This window comes from Rhamphochromis sp. 'chilingali' (assembly GCF_963969265.1).
Source record: "Rhamphochromis sp. 'chilingali' genome assembly, chromosome: 22".
In the NCBI taxonomy this organism is placed as follows: domain Eukaryota; kingdom Metazoa; phylum Chordata; class Actinopteri; order Cichliformes; family Cichlidae; genus Rhamphochromis; species Rhamphochromis sp. 'chilingali'.
This window is the reverse complement of record NC_137950.1, coordinates 19,785,802-19,807,661: the sequence shown is the minus strand read 5'-3', so window position 1 is coordinate 19,807,661 and position 21,860 is coordinate 19,785,802. Positions and strand designations below refer to the sequence as shown.

At 40.6% G+C, this 21,860-nt stretch overlaps 1 protein-coding gene across 5 annotated transcripts in view; it reads left to right on the top strand.

Annotated features, from left to right (window-relative positions):
* The window catches only part of pald1a (phosphatase domain containing paladin 1a), a 59,136-nt gene that overhangs the window by 3,554 nt on the left and 33,722 nt on the right, over nt 1-21,860 (top strand). Inside the window, exons 1-17 of one of the 5 annotated variants that reach the window (XM_080872659.1) lie at nt 617-837; nt 6,671-6,865; nt 7,068-7,170; nt 8,131-8,310; nt 8,725-8,889; nt 8,976-9,136; nt 9,735-9,810; nt 10,602-10,756; nt 10,852-10,948; nt 11,135-11,239; nt 11,583-11,678; nt 11,763-11,897; nt 12,783-12,899; nt 13,239-13,418; nt 13,562-13,759; nt 14,071-14,211; nt 14,304-14,375. In XM_080872659.1, the coding sequence (XP_080728785.1) occupies nt 6,681-6,865; nt 7,068-7,170; nt 8,131-8,310; nt 8,725-8,889; nt 8,976-9,136; nt 9,735-9,810; nt 10,602-10,756; nt 10,852-10,948; nt 11,135-11,239; nt 11,583-11,678; nt 11,763-11,897; nt 12,783-12,899; nt 13,239-13,418; nt 13,562-13,759; nt 14,071-14,211; nt 14,304-14,375 (2,166 nt within the window). In that variant the 5' untranslated portion in view covers nt 617-837; nt 6,671-6,680. Of the gene's footprint in view, nt 1-616; nt 838-4,557; nt 4,635-6,667; nt 6,866-7,067; nt 7,171-8,130; nt 8,311-8,724; nt 8,890-8,975; nt 9,137-9,734; nt 9,811-10,601; nt 10,757-10,851; nt 10,949-11,134; nt 11,240-11,582; nt 11,679-11,762; nt 11,898-12,782; nt 12,900-13,238; nt 13,419-13,561; nt 13,760-14,070; nt 14,212-14,303; nt 14,376-21,860 lie in introns of those variants that run through there. The other 4 variants (XM_080872657.1, XM_080872655.1, XM_080872658.1 and 1 more) reach the window with 4 other exon arrangements.

Below are 21,860 nucleotides of genomic sequence, written 5' to 3'. Positions count from 1 at the left end.
GCACGCAGGCATTTACAGCTAAAACTCAAGCTTAAATCTAAGTATTTGCCCAGCTGTAAGCTTGTTTACTTTCGGCATGACATGTGTTAACTGCTAATGAATGGAGTAATTAGCGCATTGCAGTGAATTAGGCTTATGTTGTCGGTGTTGCAAGTGTACCTTACATTCTACAGTGAGGGTTTACTGCTGCATCTGCTCGTAATTTGTGTAAGAAGTGATGGTTTAGTTTGATACAGTTGCTGAAAGGTCTGTGTGTTCAGAAGGTATTGTGCTGGCAGGAGGCTCCGGTTTATGATTGGATGGCGAAATGGATGGTGAGTAAGCCTCTGGGTCCGCCTCCACATCCTCTTCACCCCCCCCCCCCCCCACCCAAACACACACACACACGCACGCACACACACACACACATGCGCAATCAGTTTCATACACACACAAATCCCAGCAACCTTGCACCTCATGTGCAGGGGATGCATACAAAAAAGTAACAAACAAACCAACAGTGGAGCCCCCACCCCCCACCCCACCTCCCTGCACACTCCCGTCTTTTCCTACTCAGTGGCTGTCTGGGATCTGTCCTTACTGAAGGACATGTTCATTGACTTGCTTTATAAGGACATGTTAATGATGCAAGACTGCCGCCTGCTGTAGTTTGATCAGGAGGCAGAGACACATTGCCTCACAGAACAGAGATGCCAGTGGGGATGTCTGAGTGAGACTGCTTGCCTGCCGGAGAGCTGTCATTTTGGTTCTTTTTAACCCATTATTTTCTGTTTTGTGATTGTGTTTCTCTGAGACTCGTGCACCTCTCAGACGGTGGAATGAGCAGCTGAATGTCAGGTACAGTTGTCATACTTTGCATTTTCTTTGTTGTGACACTTGACTCCTTTTGCTGGTTTGTGGTCGCAAAACGTGTCATCAGTATGTTTTCAAGAGGTACAAAAGAAATGGCATGCGCTGTTCTTTAGATGCACGCTGTGATTTTACATGAGACTTAAGAGATGTAAAATATCTTTTTAATCTGTTTACAACATTCTTTGATAATACCAGTCATGGCTGACATTCACATAGCTACATGGACTGCATTCTTAATGGCATGTGACGCCTAAGCTCTCCTCTTAAGTGTTTATCCACTCTCATTCTTCTGCCGGAGTGGCCAGCACCTGTTTGAAATGATTCAGACACCCTTGACCATCTTACAAAATGCTGCTCAGTCAAGATCTGTTTGCACTTACACAAGTTTAGCACTTCAGCTCGAGTTGCAAGCAAAATGTAACATGTTAACAACTCGGTGTAAAATCTATCTGCTGTCACTTGAACCGGCAGATCTGCCAGAATATTGTGGCCAGACACTGAGGTTTACAAAAAGTGAAAACCACACCACTGCAGGCTTGAAATAAGAAGATATTATTGGCACCTTGAGATGAAATAAATTACAGACAGGGTTTTTAAAAATAGATTTGGAAACCCTTTTTAGCTGGAGCTCACTGTCAAGCTGTGATGAAAGCAAGAATGCACAAGGCTAAAGGTTACTCGTGATTTATGTTGTCTCACTGCAGTAACAGAAGCAGAGTTTGTTTGTGTCTCAGTGGATTTTCAGCTCTTACTAGTGCTACATGCTATTTCCTTTAGATGTCGTCCAGTCAGTGTGTGCACCTCGGCTGTCACTCTGGATGCTAACTCTTGCAGTGGAAATGCTATTTCACACATTTGATCAGATTTGAAAATAGCATCCTCTCACCATGCATCAGCACGCAACTTCTTTTTACCACAGTGTGCTCTTTCTGAGCACATCGCCGGGCCATTTCTTTTGTACAATAATTAGCAAAAGTCACAAGTTGACACAAATTCACAATGAGGTTTTTGGAACAGTTGAAGGAAAACACAAAAAAGATTTTTTGCAGAGGAAGCACTGAGCTCATTTCCGTGCAGAACTGACATTTTAGGGCAGGAACTAGCAATGTCCTGTGGAATCACGCCTGCAACCCTTAACCTCGTTGGTGAAATATGCGTACAGCTGCAGGGAGGAAGTTTCAGAGAGTACATGTAAGCGTTTCCTGTCAAGGTGTGCTTATGCTTCCTTAGCTTGTGTGGGGGTGTGACTGAGTTTGGTCGAAGGGTTTTCTCGGTCTAGCCTGTGATGAGAGAGTGGGACAATGTGTCATTGTTATTATTAAATAAAATTAGCATTCAGATGTCATACTTTAAGTTAGTGCACAGAAGATCAGATGGTTGATGGGGATATTGTGTGGCTATTTCCAGACACGACATGACTGCATTGCACTAAATCAGCTTATTTTTGTGTACCCAGCATGCTTTTAGCCTAAACATTTTCAGACTGAACGAGTGGCCTCCATGGAGACCAGAAAATACACAGGATCCCTGATTATGAATTAGGTGATGCCAATTTGTATTGAATTTAGAATTTTAATGTGGCTTTTGTTGACACGCTGGCGGCTCTCCTCTCAACCTCAATGTGGGAAGTTGTGTTGAAAGATCTCCTGCGCACTACAAAGTGATACCCATCTCTCTTAAACCCCTGCATCTCGTATGAATAAAGGGTGCTCTGCATCCTTCCTCGGGGCCACCAACAGATGCATCCTGCAGCTGCAAGCTCCTTCCTGTCTGCGCTCAGACCCTTTTGTCTGAAGACGTTGCTACAGCAAAGTTGGGACACCGGCTGAATTTAAATGGGGCTGTCCTGAATGGAGCAGTACTGATAGGCTGGCAGTAGCTTCTGGTTTCCATGGTCGTAAGCCCACTATGCTGTCTTTGAATTTAAATATTAGTGCCGCTGGTTAACTTTCACCAGCTGATCACAGCTTTGTTGGCAGATTCCTACACAAACACAGAAAGCTGAATTCAAGATTATTGTTTTTGTTTGTGTGTGCATTTACTTATTTCATTGAATTCCACTTATCTTTCATCGGACCCGCACACAGTGCAGCATCAGTGCAGTGCTTCAGTGTGTGTGCAGTACTACTCTGGTTGATGTGTGGGATAAACAGCCTCTCTAATGAGTTGCCTTGATTGGCTTGCCAGTAGGATGTTTATGACTGAGGGCTATTTCTACACAGGCCTCCACCCCGGCTGCCCGCCTGGGGGCGGAGACCAGGTCTGCCCATGCTGAAATTAGTGCAGTTGAAGAGCTGCCCTTGCGTCTAGCAAGAACGTCTGTATCAAAGTGTGTGCACCGTGGTCTTGCAGCAGTGGTGACAGGCTGCAAAGTAAGAGAGCAGAGCCTACAGTGTGACCATTAACTTGCTGAAAAGTCAAAGCAACGTATCACGTATCCTCAATTATCAGATGTTTCGCAAACAACCACATCACATATGCGATAAGATTTAGGAAGTTCTAGTGCGTGGCTGAATATAATGTGAGAATCAGTTTTCAGTGTTTTATGGCCTTCCACTAAACCACAGAGCCATGCATAACTGTGGTGGTGGGTAAAAGAAACCTACTGATTAAATGCCCTTAAAGGGACAGAGATTGAAATTAGTCTGTTTTTTACCCGTTACTTTAAGAGAAGAACAAAGCAAAACTCGTTAAGGTGAACGGTTTGCCTTAAAAGTGTTAAAAAGACCTCTCTTAATGACACCTTTGCTTGTTCACACTAATCTGCAGCAGGCCTGCAAAATGTGCTTCATTTTTCATCGTGTGTCGTTATTTTGGAATCAGATCCATGTGATGTCCAAACCATCAGCATTCGGAGTGCTGGCTATGTCTTTCTACTACTGTCAATTTGGCTCTTTTACTATCTCTCCCAAGGGCTTAAATGCGCAGCAACAAAGCCACCCCCCTTTCCGTCTTCGTAGCTTGTATACAGAATAGTGGGGTGGCATGATGCCACAGTATTCCTAGCTTGAATGCTCTGTAAAAAAATGGGCATATCTTACATGGATAATCCAAAACTGGCAACACTTTTACATCTGCTACATCTTGTGGTATACTTGGGCGTACAATGTTTACCACAGCTTGTTTCTGTATCATTTATGTAGCCTACACGTCGAATTTGCAAGTATAGATTGGTTCATGCCACCCTTATTCATTAAAAATAAAAGTTTCAAAGGAAAGAGAAGAAATATTGCAATTTCCTGCTAACATAAGCAAAAATTATGAGATAAAAGCAGAAGTTAAAAAGCTTTGAAAAAAAAATGAAAATATTTCTGTGGATCCGCTTCTGTCAAGTGAATAATAAAGTTATCATTTCATGTGTTGTCCGTTGGAAAGAGTCAGTTGTGTGTTATCTTTGTGCATAGCCTGCCCATGTGAAAGAAAGCTAAGCGTTAGCCATCTGGCTGCCAGATGTATTGCTACTTCCCCTGGTCTCCTCCGTTGAGACTCCAGTCTCCTGCATGAATCTATTCCCCAACATCAGTCAGGAGACGGAGCAAAGACGAGGAGTACGTTGTCTGAAAAGTATAACTTCTGAAGTTTTGCCTGAATGCCAAGCAGCCTGGCACTTTGAACTCCCACAAGGGGTGTTTCCCTCCGACTGGGGGTGGGTGAGTGGATTCAAAGAAGGAAGATTTCTTTTTTTGGATGTGATGCCAAGTTCTCACACTCCTTTGGACCATGGCAGAAAGAAAGCAGCAAAGAAAGGGCTCTGGAAGCACAGATTGCACTTCATCTCATGCGTAAGATATTATATTTTACTGAATTGTTACGCCAAGGAGTGTTTTTTGTTACGTTTCCTGCGGTGGCCACAAAATTATGCTAACAGAGAACCTTTTGGTATGTGACGGGGACTTAAATAGATTTGTGAAGCTGCTGGAGCACAGCATTGAAAACTTGGCTTCCTCCTATTGAACTCGGGCAGGGCTTCTGACTCTTTTGCCTTCAGTCTTTTCCCGCAGCTGTTATTTGATAGAAGCATAATTACTGAAATCCTATGATTATTTGAACTCTTTGAACTACAAACCATTTATACTGTACATTAAAAAAAATCCAAACCAGGAAACACGTTGTGCTTGTGAGAAGAATCTTTCTGCTGAATCAAAAAGTCTCCGAGTACAAGGCTTGACCTACCTTCTTACCTTCAGAAGCAACAAAGAAGACAGTAGCTGTGACTCATGCGGCACTTCTCTCACCCACAGCCTCTCTGCACCTTGAGAGCCCACTCTATTCAAAACTGATGATCACACAGAGGTGCTTTGAGCTCAGCTAGAAGGCTAAGCTTCCATACGGCTGAACTGTGTGACATTCGGTAGATTTTGTGTTTGTTGGATTCATTCTCTCTGATTGTGTTTGGGGACTCAATGTATTATTCTGTTCATTTAAGTTAGGGGTAATAGGTTCCCAGCCAGCTGTGTCTTACAAGCGATGTTAATGAGCACTGATGGTGTGGCCTGCTAGGCTGTCAGAAGTTTTGTTTGTTTATCTGTAGAGCTCCCTGGAAAGCTTGGTTTTTATTCAGAGGAGAAAAGGTTTTGTTGAAACCTGGCTGGCTCTCATTGGAGACTCTGAACCCCTACCACTATGACCACGATGAAACTGTAGAGAAATGAAATTAATGGTTAAGCCTAAAAAGGCGGATTTTATGAGTTATTGGCTGAGCCTTGCTCTATGCATCGGAAAACTACCACTGATAATATTTTTCATAATACATGATAGCTCAGCTTATTTGATCACATATCCTGAATACAATTATACTGCGGTTTTTATGTGATAAAACAATTTTTTGGCTAAAATAAAAGCAGATTTTTTCTATATCCAGCTTTGAATGCTTGCCATGTAAGAATTGCAAAACTGCAATGATAATCAGAAAAAATATAGTTCAACATGTAGATTCTTTCAATCTGATTATATGTTAAGAGCAGTGCCATCCAAACATACTGATTACCATGGCTCTGGTTAACCATGTTAAAAACCTTCCAAACAGACCCTTTGAGATCATAATAGCCTTTAACCGTGTTTCCACTTCTTCTATATTCTACAGATATGAGAATGGTACCGGTCTTCTTATTTAGCACTCACAAAGATAGCGAATCCTCTGGCGACCATGAATGTCAGTACCTAATTTCCTGAAACCCTAAATAACCTCATGGCAGCACTGTATCAAAACACAAGAGAGATACAGAGAAGGCCTTTGGGGGCCAATATAACAGACCACCGTCAGTTTTAAGAATTTTTAGCCTTGTTGTTTATTGTTTATTGTTTATTAATTCAGATACATTTGAAAAATCTAATAAAGTGCATGGTTTTGAGCAAATCCAGTCCTCTTTTGCCCTGTACACATATGGCCTACCTGCAAGCAAGCAAGCAAAGCCTGCTCAAGTGTAACTCGTCACACCTTTTAAATGTATGTATTTCTTTATTATTACAGGAACTTCGCTGTCTGTCTGTGTGTCACATTTAATGAGCTCACTGGTGGGCAATCCTCAGCCGTGATGCTAGCGTAGAAAAAAATGTTTCATGATGTGAAAAATAAAAAAAATCTGCATAGTAATTCAAAATTCTATTTATGTAGCATACGCTGGTGAGTAACACTTTTTTCTAACCCATTCCTAGTCTTAGTGTGAGACTAGTACTGAATAACTTTTCACACCTTAAGTATGTTTGTAAATGATGTCACTCTCCAAATACACACTATTGTATGTTCCGCCGCTGTGTGCGTGCGTTCGTGTGTGATTGCTTCCTGTTTCTAAGTCCACTGCGATGCCATTTACAGCAGCTTGTGGAGCATGGGTACAACTGCCAGTGCCGCACCACAGCCCGTTTCTGTTGCGTCGCCGCTTGAGAGTGTCCATGGCAACGCGATGGCTGACAGCAAGCAGTCTCTTTGCATGAGCCCCTTCCAGACAGTCAACATCCACAACAACAAGGCCAAGTCCATCATCACCAACAAAGTTGCACCTGTCGTCATCACGTAAGTCCCTCCCCGAATCTACGTCCTCACAGTCGGGTGTGAAACCTTTTTGATCGCTGAGGTGACACCGCCCTCACCCTCCAGCCACGGTGTTTGCCCCCGTTATCATCTCTTTTGTCAACCCAGGCCAAGCAAATAGCAGCTGATAATTAAATTGGCCTCTCTGCACCATCCACACCTTGTTTTGTGTTTTGCATTGCAGATATAATTGCAGACAGGAATTTCAGATTCACGACGACATCCTCAAGACCAACTACAAAGTCGGTCGGATATCAGACACTCTGCCCGAGCACTACCTCGTGCAGGTAAGGGTGCCGTGCTCTTCTTGTAGCTGCGACAAAGAACAACACTGTCACAGCAAGCTGTGGAGTCATCTCACCATTCTTTCTTTTTCACATTTACATGTCCAAATTGCAGAGTGGTGTAGGAACATTGTCATGCGCTTTTTTATGATCAGAGGCAGCCATTAAAACGGGAATGTTGTCACCCTCCTCTCAAGGCTTTGATCTGCTCTGTCAACTGTGCTGTGGTAGTTCAAGCATGCAGTGTTTTGTCAGTGTTAACTCACAGCTCCTTTTATATGTGTAGAGAGGTCAGGAGTTTAGTCTTGAGAACATCTCCTTAAAAAGTGACTTCCTTTCTTTCTACCAGTAATGTTTGTCTGAAATGTTATGAACGCCTAATACCTGATTAAAACTTGATTTCTGGGGCTGATGCTGACATTGAAAGTAGTAAAACTACTAATCAATGTTCTTTATATATTTATATACTTGTATATTGTGCACATAGGAAGTTAGAGCTCTTTTTAAAACAGTAGATTTGATATTATTCCTCTGTTAACTCATATTGATATAACAAATTGAAATACCAACTAGAAATGGGAAAGACACGTAAATATGTATATAATGTAAATATAAGAAGAATCTGGAAAGTCCAATGGTCATGAGGGTGTCTGTATTTGTTGTTTCAGTGCGTTAAGCTCTCTGGATCAGTGCAGGGAACAGGTCTACTAAAGATCTGGGCGGGAGGGCATAGATTGAACTTTCTGAGACGACACAGTAACCGCACGTTATCTTTTTGGTGTTGTTTGCAAACACAGAGGACAAAAATCTAGCTTAATCTTGCAGCGATGACACAAAGCACTTCCACATGTAAACACCGTGTCAACCACTGTAATGTTTACTTTGCTACTCTCCCAATGAAGGCTGTGCTGGAAGTTGGAACAGTTTGGCTCAGTTCAGATTTATATGTGCTCTCTTTTCCAGGGGGAGTACTTCATGGTCCAGGATGTCTACAGCAAGGCTGATGTCCTAAACACCACGGGCAGTTATGGGGCGCCCAACTTCCGCCAAGTGAAAGGATCCTACCCCCTGTATGGCATGGGTCAGCCCAGCTTGACTGGGTTCAAGCAGGTTCTCCAGAGACTCCAGGCGCAAGGACAAGAGGTCACTGCTATAACTTGTGCACAATTTCACTGTGCTCCTCTTAAGCCTTCGATAGGTTTCTCTGTAGATCCTATTTTCCTGTGCTGGTGCCAGTTTAGCTCTGCCTGGCCTCTTTCGCTCCGTGTTGTCAGTAAATATTTGAGGAGTCAAGTGCTCGGTGGAGGCTGTGGCTGGATTGCAGAACTGAGCAAACAGAAAGTTGTGGTCATGTGCGCCAGTGGAAAATGAATCTTTCTACTTAGAGCAGCTAGAAACCGGCCGCAATTAAAATGAAATTGACAAAATTATACATCGGGTTTTTAAAACTCTGTATTCATGTGCTCAGTGTCATATGACGAGAAATTGTTTCCAGCTATTTTTAAAAGTAGTGTCGTTTTAAGGAGGAGGCCTGTTTTCCCATATTTCTTCCTACAGGAGGTTATATTCGTCTGTGTAAGAGAGGAGCCCGTTGTTTTCCTGCACAAGGACAATGACTTTGTGCCATATACCCCGAGGAGGAAGGAAAATCTACATGAGAACCTTCATGACCTGGAAAAAGAGGAGAGGGTGGAAAGCCTGGAGCTCACCATCAGAAAGGAGGTGAGAGACAAACTCATGCGTAATCCCTGATTTTTTTGTGTCATTTGCAACAGTACTAAAACTCTCCTTTCATCCACGCTCCACAGCTCCATGACTTCGCCAAGCTCAACGAAAACGTCTTCTACGTCTACAATGACATCGAGTTCTTTAAAGACGAGCCGCAGAAGATATCTATCACGTGCGAGGAGGACATCCATGTGACCGAAGAGGTCTACAAGAGGCCGATGTTCACTATGCCGGCCTACAGGTTGTTTACATTGTTCCTTTATTATGCCTGAGCTCCTCAAGTCACACGCACAAGTTTACACGAAGCAGCGTGCGGCTGCCTGCTGCTGAACATGCAGGGAAGGTTATAAATAGTGGTGCTTGTTTGTGCAAAGACTGGTTGCCCTGCGTTTTTTTGGAAACGAGAAGAAACGGGGGCGTAAAAACTACAGATTGAAACATCCTGTTTGCAATCAGATCTGCGGTGTCGGCTTTGCTGAGATGTTGTGAACCGCTCGCTGCGTATCCAGGCCAAGAGAATGTATTACTTCCATAGGAGAGCCCTAAAGCATTTACTCTTAATCTTTATGTTTCGTAAACGATAGGATGTTTTATTATAAATAGATTCAAAGTGCAGGTGTTTGGGCTCATCCTGTGATTCAATCTCTCCCATCATCCTTTGCAGTTTGCCGGAAAAGGCATAGTTTCTATCTGATGAGATTAGGAAACACAACATTAGGGAGCTCGGCTGTAAAGTCTTAAGGTTATATGTTTATGTGCTCTGACCTACATAAGGGCAGTATTGACACAACATACACAGGGACGGGTTCAACTCTGGGTGACAGTGTGTTGTTTTGCAGGTACTACAGACTGCCGCTGCCCACAGAGGGAGCACCATTGGAAGAAGACTTTGACGCATTTGTTAACATACTCAGGGTAAGCAGATGTAAAAATGCCAATCACACTACAAACCCAGCTGTTACATAGTCCTTTTTTGGGCTTGTTTTTTATATTTGGATCTTGTTCTGATGCGCCATTAAAGTTATTCATGGCCAGAGCTTTGGAGAGCGCCTGGAGTTTTTCACTGAGGTAGTGAGAAAGTAACGCTAGCTTTTTTAATCCACATGTATGCCATTATCTGTCCTGTATGTGTAATCAATTATTGATAAGTCCCCCAAAAGAAGGCAGTAAGGACTCACTTCATGTCCATTCTTTGGTCATCCACTTTGTCTGGTTTCCGTCCTTCCCTTCACTCATACAGGATGTTCTTTTATTCTTGTTGTGACCTTTTTTGGAGTGGCTTGCAGCAGCCGTTCCCATTCCCTGTGGTTTGAAAGCGGATTCATTTTTTCTGTTTGGATCAGAGCTTTGTTTTAGTAAATCTTAGTCACTCACTGATATTTCCAAAGTGATCAATTCAATGCGGTGAGCCGGATATCATTGGTTTGATGGCCCCAGATGTAGAATTTTAATGGATAGCTTCTTGGAAACGAATTTGATTTCTCTGTAAACTGACATTTTCCAGTGCAAAGTATGTATTATCTATCACGTGACAAGTGGGCATCTCGTGTCCTACGTTAAAAAATGCACCCTATACAGGAAGTACCCTACTATTTTTGGTAGTAAGAGCAGATCTGTTGCACAACTTGGCATTTGGGACTTCTGACATTGTCTTCAATTCATGTGTGAAAATAGCTTAACTCTCATCTATGTGCATCGTTTTCCAGGAGAGCCCAAGCTTGTCTCTGGGCCCTGGTGCATCCCAGAAGCTGCCTGCTCTGCTGTTCAGTTGCCAGGTGGGCGTTGGACGCACCAACCTAGCCATGATCCTGGGCACGCTTGTCATGAATCGCCTCAGGGGTGATTCACAGCCTCCACCCCAGTAAGAAGTCTAGATCAAATAGAAAATCAATGACAAGTATTTATTAATTAATTATTTTTTTTTATAAAGGCAAAATATTTGTTTTGTTTTGTCAGAGTTGAGGAGCCAGCTGCTTCAGAACCCAGACCACTGTTCCAGGTGATCCAGTCTCTGATCAACAAGCTGCCTAATGGACAGCAGGTCATGGAAGAGGTAAAGCTGATAATGTCTGTCTACATAACAATGATTTGAAAGAAAAAAAATTATAATAAATTACACGTAGGTCCCAAATAAAGATTTTATGCAAAAACAAGAGGTACAGAGTATTTTATTACCCAAACAGGTATTTAAAAACAAATTGTTCATATATGTGATTCATTGTCTTTTTCTTCTTCACAGGTTGACCAGGCGATTGCCCTGTGTTCAGAAATGCACAACATAAAAGAAGCAATATATGAGAACAAGAGTAAGCTGGAGGGAATTGGTGAAGATTATCAAATTCAGGTTAGTAATGATATAGATTTTTGAAGTTTGTAACTTGGAACTTCTCTTTAAAAGCAGCAGCTTGTACTATAAATGGCTCATAAACTGCTCAGTTTATGTCCTGCTTAATAGAAGACATGTGAGAGCACAATCAGCCTTGATAAACGTCTTTTACCAGTGAGAGCTCTCGAGCTGATAGAGGACTTGAGAAGTTGATATCATTAATTGATCTCTTTCCTGTCTTTCAAGAAATAAGCTTAATTATTAAAGCAGGTTTGGTTAAAGTGTTTGACTAGAAAAATTATAAAAACCTTGCAGAAGCTGCTACTGTGACCAGATAATCAAGCTTTTATTCCTCTCTTAGGGAAGCAGTACCAAAGACTACTTTCTCAACAGAACAATGCAGAGCTTGGAGCGATACTTCTACTTGATTGCATTCAATGCATACCTTCATGAGCAGGTAAAAAGTTTTTTCAGCATACATGTCTTCTCTGGGACCATGAAAAAGTAATTGTAAGTCGTAACTATGTGTTGTTTTTTGCAGTATCCTCTTGCCTTTGTGTCGAACTTCAGCCAGTGGATGTGCTGCCATGCTTGGCTGTACAGGTTACTGGCCTGCATGGATCTATCAGAGCTGTCCGCTCCGGCAGAGCTGGTCACTAAAGGAGCCCGAGTGCTGGTGGGAAAATCAGATTATTATATTTAACAATATCATTGTTGTTAACATTGCTGATGATGGGGAAGGATGTGCTCTTTGCTCGCATTTCATTCAGAGCCTGATTTATAGGCTATTTTTCATTGCAGATCTTTTTGTTCGTGTTCTGTAAACTTTTAACTTGAAAATGTCAAGCTGTGTCCGTTCTTTCAGTTATTGTGATTTTATAACAATGCAAATAGGTAAATGGTCATTTGTAGCACATTGGTAAATGATTAAACCTCATAAAAACACCACTAGGTTTCACAGAACACATTTACAAGAATCAGTCACAATCCATACAACATTTAGCCACAGGCTAAAGACAGAAAAGTCACCAGTGCCACTAAGGCGACACACTAACTGACCAGGTCGCTAGGTTTGTGTGGCTGCGCTGAGCAGATGAGGATTTGGGGCAATAGTGCGTCATTTAATTCCTGTTTTTGCATCAGAAGCTGTTAAATAAAACGCATATTTCAGATATAGTTTTGAGACATGTTGGCAGACTGAGCTTAAAAGAAACTGATAAAATAAGAAATAATAGAAATATTGAAAAGTCTGCTTGTTTTGAGTTGCATCATTGCTTGGATATTTTTGTATGAAGCTGAAATTCTCAGTCTATGTCCTTGGCTAGCTTTTTCTTTGTAAACATATTCCTGAACAAGTTCCCTAAATCTGTTATGATCTAATCATCATCTCCCTACATTTACCCCTTTAAACTAAATACATTTCCACATAGAAGCCACCATGCTAGCTGCTGGTATGAAAACACATTTCATGCATTCATCCAAGATCCCTCATCTGTATTTGTGATTATCTGTCTTTAAAAGCACCGTATATTACATGCTGTGAATGACTGTGTGTGTGCAGGTTGCTGATGAGTACTTGGCTCCTGACGTGCTCAGCACAGTAAAAGAGATGAAGGCGGTTAACTTCAGACGAGTGCCCAAGATGCCTGTTTATGGAGTGGCTCAGCCAACATCTGAGGTGCAGCAGATTATGTCCTACTTTAATCAAAATAAATGCAAGAAAAATGGGAGATTTTTTAATTAGATCCAGAAAGAAAGAAATGTTTTTGTAATCTTTGCTATAATTACTAAAAGACACACTTTGATATTTTAGTTGTCTTAAAATAAAATCATTTAAACATTCAGCCGACAGTTTTGTAATAGTTATCATCAGTATGCATTTATGCAGTCGGATTTATTCATAAGTACAAACAGACTCAGCAGAATGAGTCATGATTACTTCCCACTCGCCCACCTCAAGACGCTCACACTGGACTTCCAGCTTCTTGCCCTAATCGTCTTAACTTGCTGCGTGCAGGCTACTGGAGCTGTTTTGGCCCATCTGACGGATGAAAAGAGGAAGCACACCCACGTGCTGTGGGTCAACCTACAGGAAGAGCTGGTGTTAGAAGGAAATGGCCAGATTTTTGCTGTGAGGGAGCCCACGTGTCTGGACCAACACATCTCCATCCCCTCATCTGACCCAGAGCTGCTAGAGGTACAGAGAAAATTATTATTTTTTCTGTCTTTTTAAATGTTTTTCATGGTTTTTATATTAGGTTGAATAAATAAAGAATGTCCCAAGGATTTTAGTCTGTTCTTCAAAACAAGTGAAAACATTTCTGTATCCTCCTCCTTTAGAAACTGGAAACATCCCTAAAGGAGGAGATTCTGCAAGCGCAGAAGTGGCTGGAGGTGATCCTTGAGCAGGAGAAACAGATGAAGATGTTTAAAACCTGCCTGACTGTTCAGGAGATCTTCAACCAGCACAAAAGCTCTCACCAGGGCCTTGTCTGCAAACGCATCCCTCTGCCAGACTGCAGCGCACCCAGAGAGGAGGTAATGATGTGTCAGCCTGTGCGTGTAAACACGTGTGTGTACAAACACACGCGTCCTTTCAAACATGCAGTCTCAAGAGGCAGAAACAGCTTCTGGTTCATTTGATAGGTGTTTGGATTAAAGACAGCTGAGAATGATTAAGACTTTTGCTCCCTCTAGTGGTTAATAATCGTAGAACCAGATTTCAATTTGTCAAAACTGTTTATGTGTTATATTTAATATTTTTTTTCTTTTTTTTCATGTGATATCAATACAAATCTGCATAAATAAAGACATATTGTGGTAATATTTGTATGTTTAACCATCTGCAGGACTTTGATAAGCTACTGGAGGGCATGAAGAGCTCCTTGGCCGAGGATTCCCACTCAGCATTTGTTTTTAACTGCTCCAATGGCAAAGGCAGGACCACAACCGCTATGGTCGTCGCCGTTCTGACTCTCTGGCACTTTAATGTGAGCTGAATATTTGAGTTGTCTGCATGTTTACTGAGAGCCACTCTGTATAAAACCACTTCAACTAATAAAAACTTGGCTTCCATTTGCAGGGTTTTCCTGAGTTTGCTGAAGATGAGATTGTGAGTGTTCCTGATGCTAAGTACACAAAAGGAGAATTTGAGGTATGTGCACTTTAAAAAACAGTATCTTCACCAACTTGTAAGCGCATAAAAACATCTTGAAGTTTCAATTTCTTTGCATAATGAACACAAGTTTACATAAACTAAAACAGAGAATTTGAGATTAGTCAGCAGCCCTTTGAATTACCTGTATTACAACAATATATCTGTTTGGAAATTAACTAATTTATTCACTCAAAACTGAGTTGTGATGAGGTGTTTGAGCTGGTATGCTGAGGCCAGTTAAAAAATACTCTACGAGTCCTGTGGTTTATTTAAATGTGACTTTGCAAACTTCAGAAGAAGATATTTTCTCCTGGAAACTCTTCCAAACTAGTCATACTCATTTCGAGTCATTTTCCAATTGTGTTGTCATGAACTATTTTTTTTAACATTTAATATGTTAACTGTTATGAGCAGTCTCCGAGTGGTCTGACCTTGGGGTGAATTTGCTAAGATCTACTCTTACCTGATACGTGTTCTGCTGTTGTGCTGAATTTACAAGATAATCAAATCTTGACAGTCAAATGCAACACTTGAATACTTGTTTAAACACAGGTTAATGAAGCTAGAACACCTGTAGGTGAGATGTTTTTGGTTGTGCATGCTACTAATGGAATCAAAATACACTGGGAAATAACAGCTATCTATCCAGGTTTTAAGTGATGACGTATGAACCCTGCGTCCGGGTCCAAACTACTCTGTGTTTATTACAGCTCTGGTTTTTAACATGTTTTAATGCTTTGTATCTGGTTCTGTTCAATCTGAACAAGTCCCTAAAAAAAGTCATGACTGTCGGCCTCTCTCAGTTTTAAAACCCTACGATGTACCATAACTACAGCTCACCCATGCATTGGTATATTAATGACTAACCATGTATTGTGGATGGATTATCTCAGTTGTTCTCCTGACTGAAGTTTGGTCCGTTTACAGCATCCTGCCATGCGATTGCATTTGTCCTTAACCATCAGGAAGCTTTTATCCTCCAGCTTCACTGTGTTTATATATCACACTAACATAGCTGTGTTGCTAGCGATCATGTAGCACATCATTATATACCAGCTACCCCAACTTCAGTAACCCTACAAAAAAGGTCACTGCTGTTTAGTTTTCTGTCTCTTTCAGAAATCCCTCAGTTAGATCATGGTATATCATGTTTAGGTGGAAACTAGTGAGCTAACTTCCTGCTAACTTCTAACTCCATGAACTTTAACAGTGGATGCCTGGATGTTAAACTTAATTCTTACACCTGGTAGAGCAGCTACACTGATCCAGCTGAAAGACGAAAGAATGAAATCAGTTTGTAACTCTCAGTGATGCGGCAGTGTTCATTTGACTTTGGGACCTGTAGCGGAGTTTGGACTGGTGTTCTGACAAACCATCCTATTTGGCAAACCGTCCTACCCATAGAATAATTTTACGACGACGTCTGAAAAATCATCCTACTTTGGCAAACCGTCCTACCGATAGAATAATCATCCTACACGTAAAATTACCCGCTCCGAAGCAAAAAACCTTTGCTTATTTTAAACACTATTTAACTACAATACAAACAGTTAATACATACTCATTTTTTAATTTCAACTGTCATACTAAACCAGTAAAATCTGGAACACACTGCATTTAGCGTTTCGTGTATGCCAGCGTGTCCTCCAATTGGACATGAATAAAACTCATGAAAGATCCTCGTGGCATCGTCCTTGGTTTTTACTAGAGATACCACTTTTTTATGTCCAATACCGATACCGATTTCATAAGTTTGCCGATACCGATATGAATTCGATATAGTGTATTTTATAATCAATAAAACTGTTTTTTAAAAAAATATATCTTGCTGCATTTTGTATAAGTTCATACTCAAGTTTTAAAAAACCAAACACTAAAGCTATTCTGTTATACCTTCATGCAAAAAATACTCTGCACCCAAAATATTTCATAGTTCAGGAATGCTGACCAATCTAATAAACTTAATGCTCTGATGATTCAGATGATTCAGATGATCTTCATGTTTCACTCGCACCACATATCCAAACCAATATCATGGCCCAGCAGCTTGTACGGCTGTGGCTCCAGCAAACATCAGCTGATACTAGAAAGTAATATTAAATAAATTCTAGCAACAGCTTATCAAGCTTAAACGTGCTGCTGTTGTTCATTCACTGTTTTCCTCTTTCTGGTGGAAAGTGGGCGATAAAGAAACAAGAGAGACGGGACTTGCGACAGAAAAGCCGATAAGCTGATCATTGAACAGTTTCATGATTGAAGTAGCAACAGGAGAGGGAGTGGGGAGAGAAGAAGAGAAGAAGAGGCAGCTGTGCAGCATAAAGGCAGAATAACTTCATCTTTGTGTCTAAGGTCATGAGCTGGGTTACGCCATGTTGCAAGTTTTGTGAAAGTGCTTTTGATTGATTGATTGATTGATTGATTGATTGATTGATTGATCATACTTTATTCATCTCGAGGGAAATTGGGTTAAGGCTGCCAGCTGTGCAAGCGCCATCTTACCCTTCCGACCATACATACATTACACAAACATCACATGGGGAAGACAGGTCAGAGGGGTATAACATGGAAAATGCACAACATGAGGAAAGATAAGGAGAAAAAAATAACTCCCTCCAGACTGAGCTCCAACAGGGAGATCAGTTTGAGAACAGAAAAAAACACCTCTGCACATAGCACATGAAAAAACTCCTAATACACCAAAGAAACACATGACAAGCAACAGGGATGGGTAAAGGGTGAAAGACAGCCAGTGTAGACAGTGCATCAGGGCCTGCAGCATTTTGTCATAGTTACATCACATTTTTTTATTTCTCCCCGATATCCGATCCAGTAATTTAGGTCAGGATCGGGCTGATACTGATACTGTATATTGGATCGGTCCATCCCTAGTTTTTACTAATCTTCTGGTTCCAGAAAAGAGTTGTCCATCTTCATCAAAAATATTTACAAATGAATTTAACCAAATATATGAGTTGTTAGTATTAACAATAAATTTCTGACCATTTAGTCTGAATTTTGAGACATATTGTCCGAGGTTTTGCCTCTGAGCCTTGTCATAGCCGGAAGGTTAGGAGTCAGCAGAAATGAACGAGTAAATCTCTTCCCATTTCTTCTCAATATGTAAATAGACATTTTCTTTTGAGCTTCAATATGTGCAGCAAACAATGCACATAACCTATTAAATAACCACATTACCTAAATAGACTTAACATACCATACAGATATTAATGAATTAGAATTTAATAGTCTTATCACTCAGCAAGAATGCACTGCAAACTTGCTAACTTTGTCGGTAACATCAAATTTGTCCAAAAACTTGACAGCAGACTTAACCAAAGCTGCAAATTCGACAGTTTTGTGCAAAAAGCAGATAAGGATTTCACTTTAAAATGAACAAACACTCAAAATGGCTTAGAAAATCAACTGTCCACGTCAATAAAGTGCTAATACTTACCTATTTTCCAAATATGAAAACGGAGTAGCGTTAAATCACAGCTGGTGTTCTGACAAATCATCCTACTTTGGCAAACCGTCCTACCAGTAGGATAATTTTACGCTGGCTTTTGACAAACTGCCCTACTTTGGCAAAACGTCCTACTGAAACAAAGTCTATTTATCAAAAGAGTTGAGATAATTTTCTTTTGTCTAAACTTGTTTTTTTTTGTTGCTAAAGCTCTGGCAGTTTCTAGTTGGGCATTGTAATGCTTTTTGTAAACATCTCCTGCCCCCATGTGGCCATTTTAATGAATCACATCACCAGTATGCCATGCTGTCTGTTCACAAAGAGGTACTGCACACTTCTCTTTAGTTTTTTCTCTCCACATGTGATTGAAATCTTTGGCCCAGCATAGCCAAAAGCCGAAGCTTTTCTTTACTGGTCTGAATGGTGTCTGTGAATTGGAGCCTCTGGCTGTTTTTCGTGATTCAGAGTAGGGCTGAACGATATATCGCATTTGCGATAATATCGCGACATGATCAAGTGCAATTTTCTAACCGCAAAGGCTGCGATTATACTGCGATTATAAGGCTGTCCAAATTACTACCATATCCCAGAATTCATAGCGCGGCCCAGCCAAACTCCAGTTTCCAGCAATGGCGGCCGCTACTAAGTTTTAAAATTACTCATACTAATCTTTCTGGGTCACAAAATAAACTTTTAACATATTTTCAGGCGAGAAAGTAGTTGTGTAAACATCAAATATCTGCTCGGTTTATCAAGATATCCCATATTTGCAAAAGTGCTTTGACGTTTTCAGAGGCGTCTGCTACCCACCAGCTCGACAGCTAGCCGGGAGCTCGAGGGTTACTGATGCGGCCGAGAACGGCACAACTCCCGGCACATCATTTTCAGATCACCGCGGAGTTTCGCTGCTCGGGTTAAACGTAATATATAAGTCACTTAGACAACCTAAAAATGTTATTGTTGGGCTTTTTTCAGTGTTTTGTTTGTTCGTGAGTAAATCGGTTTGGCTGAGATTAAAGTTATTAGATTAGATAAAATAAAACTTTATTAATCCCCCGGGTGGGTTCCTCCTTGGTTTTCACACAGCTGACTAAACGTCAAACAGAAAACTTATTAAACAGAAGTATGAGACAGTCGAGAATTTACACCAGTGTCTGGTTATATTTTAGATAGCAAGAAGCAGACGGCCGAGTTTATTAAACTCCACCGAGACAGCGGTGACGCTAATCAGAACTAGCCTTCTGATTAGCTAATCAGAAGGCTAGACCGTCCAATTTCACGCCTTTAAACTTTAAAGGCGTGTTTGTGTGTGTGTTTATACAATTGCTATTATGTTTGCACTTTATGTGTAATGTTACTGACTGCAGAGATCAGTAAGATGTGTGTATTTTTTATTTATTAGTTTTATTTATTTAATATTATTTTTTAATTGAATGACTGTCTAGTAGTTCACAGATGTCGAAAAACTGAGTGTGGTAAAGCCACTGATTTTTTTTATGTATATTTCTGCAATCTGCACATTGTACTGACTTTCATTTTAATGTTTACACCAGGGTTCCTTGTCAGCACTTTATGCTCAGATGTTTGTAAGCTAAAAATAAACTATTGTGTATGTTCAAATATACTGTTGTGATTGAAGAAGTTAAATAAAAATGTCAGTCATCAATTCATGCATCACCTCATGTCATCATAACAGAGGTCTGTCTTCCAGGAAAGAACAGTTTAAAATTAATGTAATATAGTATTGGCCATACTACATGATGTATTGCTTGTCTTTGTTTAATAATACAGAAGACAAAGACCTTAAAAAAATAATCGCATATCGCATCGCAATCGCAATATTGGGGCAAAAAATCGCAATTAGATTATTTTCCATAATCGTTCAGCCCTAATTCAGAGTTGTGACAATGAATCAGTGGTTGGAACCTGCTGCCTTAGTCCATAGCATTCTAAACATGAACGCACAGAAAGAGGCGATACTCGGCAGGCGCACAATACCACATGCCAATCACAGCAGCATGTCTGCCGGAGTTTCTGGGATACACTGGTTGGTCGCCACGGAAACCTTGTCTGCCTCCAGTTTAGCCTCTGAAGAAAGGTGCTGCTACGTCTGTGAGGTCCAAAGCATTACGCAACAGACGAACTGGCATGGAGTTTAATAATCCTCTCCTGGTTTGATGTCTTGCTTGGTAATCCTCTGATCCCCTCCTCAGGTCTATGAAGCACCTTAAAAAGCATTTACACTCAGCAATCCTTTTTTTTAACAGTTCCCCAAAGCCCCTGTAAACTGAAACAGTGACTCTTTGTTTATCTATCTGCAGGATCATGCAAAAACTACTAGGCCAGATTTCATGAAAATTAATGGAGAAGTGGAGAAAAAGAGGCAAAATAAGATCCTAAAATATTGCATTTAAAGTTGCAGAATAAGCTCTTTAAGTGTTCCTTCTGTTAATTTTTTTTGTATTGCTTTTTATCCCGACTTTTGTTGTTTGCCTTGTGTAAAGCATTTTGTAACAATGTCTTGAAAAACTGCTATACATAAGGTATTATTCATAGGTCTTTATAGCAAGTGTGTAGGGCAAATGTTCCAAAACTGAATCCTATAAATTCCATTCCATCATTCAATAAAAAAGCACTCTACACATTCAGTTCAGCACCAAAGGACATGAAGAAAAGGTTAGCATTGGGTAATTACTTATAAATAAAATCTGGAAGGAATTGCATTCAGAAGATGAACCTGGTATCAAAATGATGATACAGAGGAGACATTTCATATGCCCTAACTTGCTTGGGCACCTTACTGATAAAACCCCATGAAAGTTTATCTAAAAAGCAGCGTAACTGGTTGAGCCACCACTGGCAACAAGAACTGCTACAAGGTGTTTTTGATAATTGTCAATGAGCCTTTCACATTGCTGTGGAGGAATTTTAGCCCTCACTTCTTTGTAGAATTAATTTAATTCCACTTTGAAGGGTTTGCAAGCTTAAAAAGCCTGTTTAAGGTCATCAAATCATGTTCGGCTACATAACCCAGGTGCGCTTGAGCTTTAGGCCACAAAGTGATAGCCAGACTTTGTCCTTCAGGATTTTCTGGTAGGGAGCACATTTAATGGTTCCATCAATTACAGCGAGTTGTCCAGGTCCTGAAGCAGCAATGGAGCACCAGATGATCACACCACCACCATGTTTGACTGTTGGTGTGATGTTCTTTTTTATGAAAAGCTGTGTTCGTTTTATTCCCGATGTAATGATGTGACTCAAACGTTCCAAAAAGTTGAACATTTGTTGCAGTGGTTTTCTCATTGGAACTCTCTCATGGATGCTGGTTTTGGCCATTGTTGTTGAGCAAGTCTTAAGATGTTATTCTGGGTTCTTTTATGACCTCCTTGATGAGTCGTCGATGCGCTCTTGGAGTAGCTTTGGTAGGGCAGCTGTTCGTGGGAAGGTTCGCCACAATTCCAAATGCTGTCCAAGTGTGGATAATGACCTATCGTGGCTTTGTAACAGTTTCCAGGCTGATGTCATTGACTTCTCAGCTGTTCCCGCATGTCTTTAGATTGTGGCATGATGTGTTGCTTTGTGGGTTCGTTTAACCTACTCCACTTTATCAGACATCATCTGTCTAAGTGATTTTTGGTTTCAACAGTTCTAGCTATAATCAGTTTTCCAAAAAAATATGATTGATCACAATTAATTAATGATTTAACAAGAGATGCAGTTCGTGTTTCACACGTTGCCAGGCAGGTTTAGTTAGCTTTCATCTTTAAAAAACATGAAATCGTCATTTAAATATTTCCATTTTTTATTTGCTCAGGTTATCTTTGTCTTATATTAAAATAAGTTCCATGATGAAACACGAAACATGTAATTGTGACAAAAACTGAGAAATCAGGACCGTGTGTGATAAGCCATTGCATTTATGAAATATTAAGATAACTCAAAAGACTTTCTTAATAGGAAGGTAGAATTAATTAAATTTTTTAAACAAAAAAAAAAAATCAACTAATTTTGAGGGATTT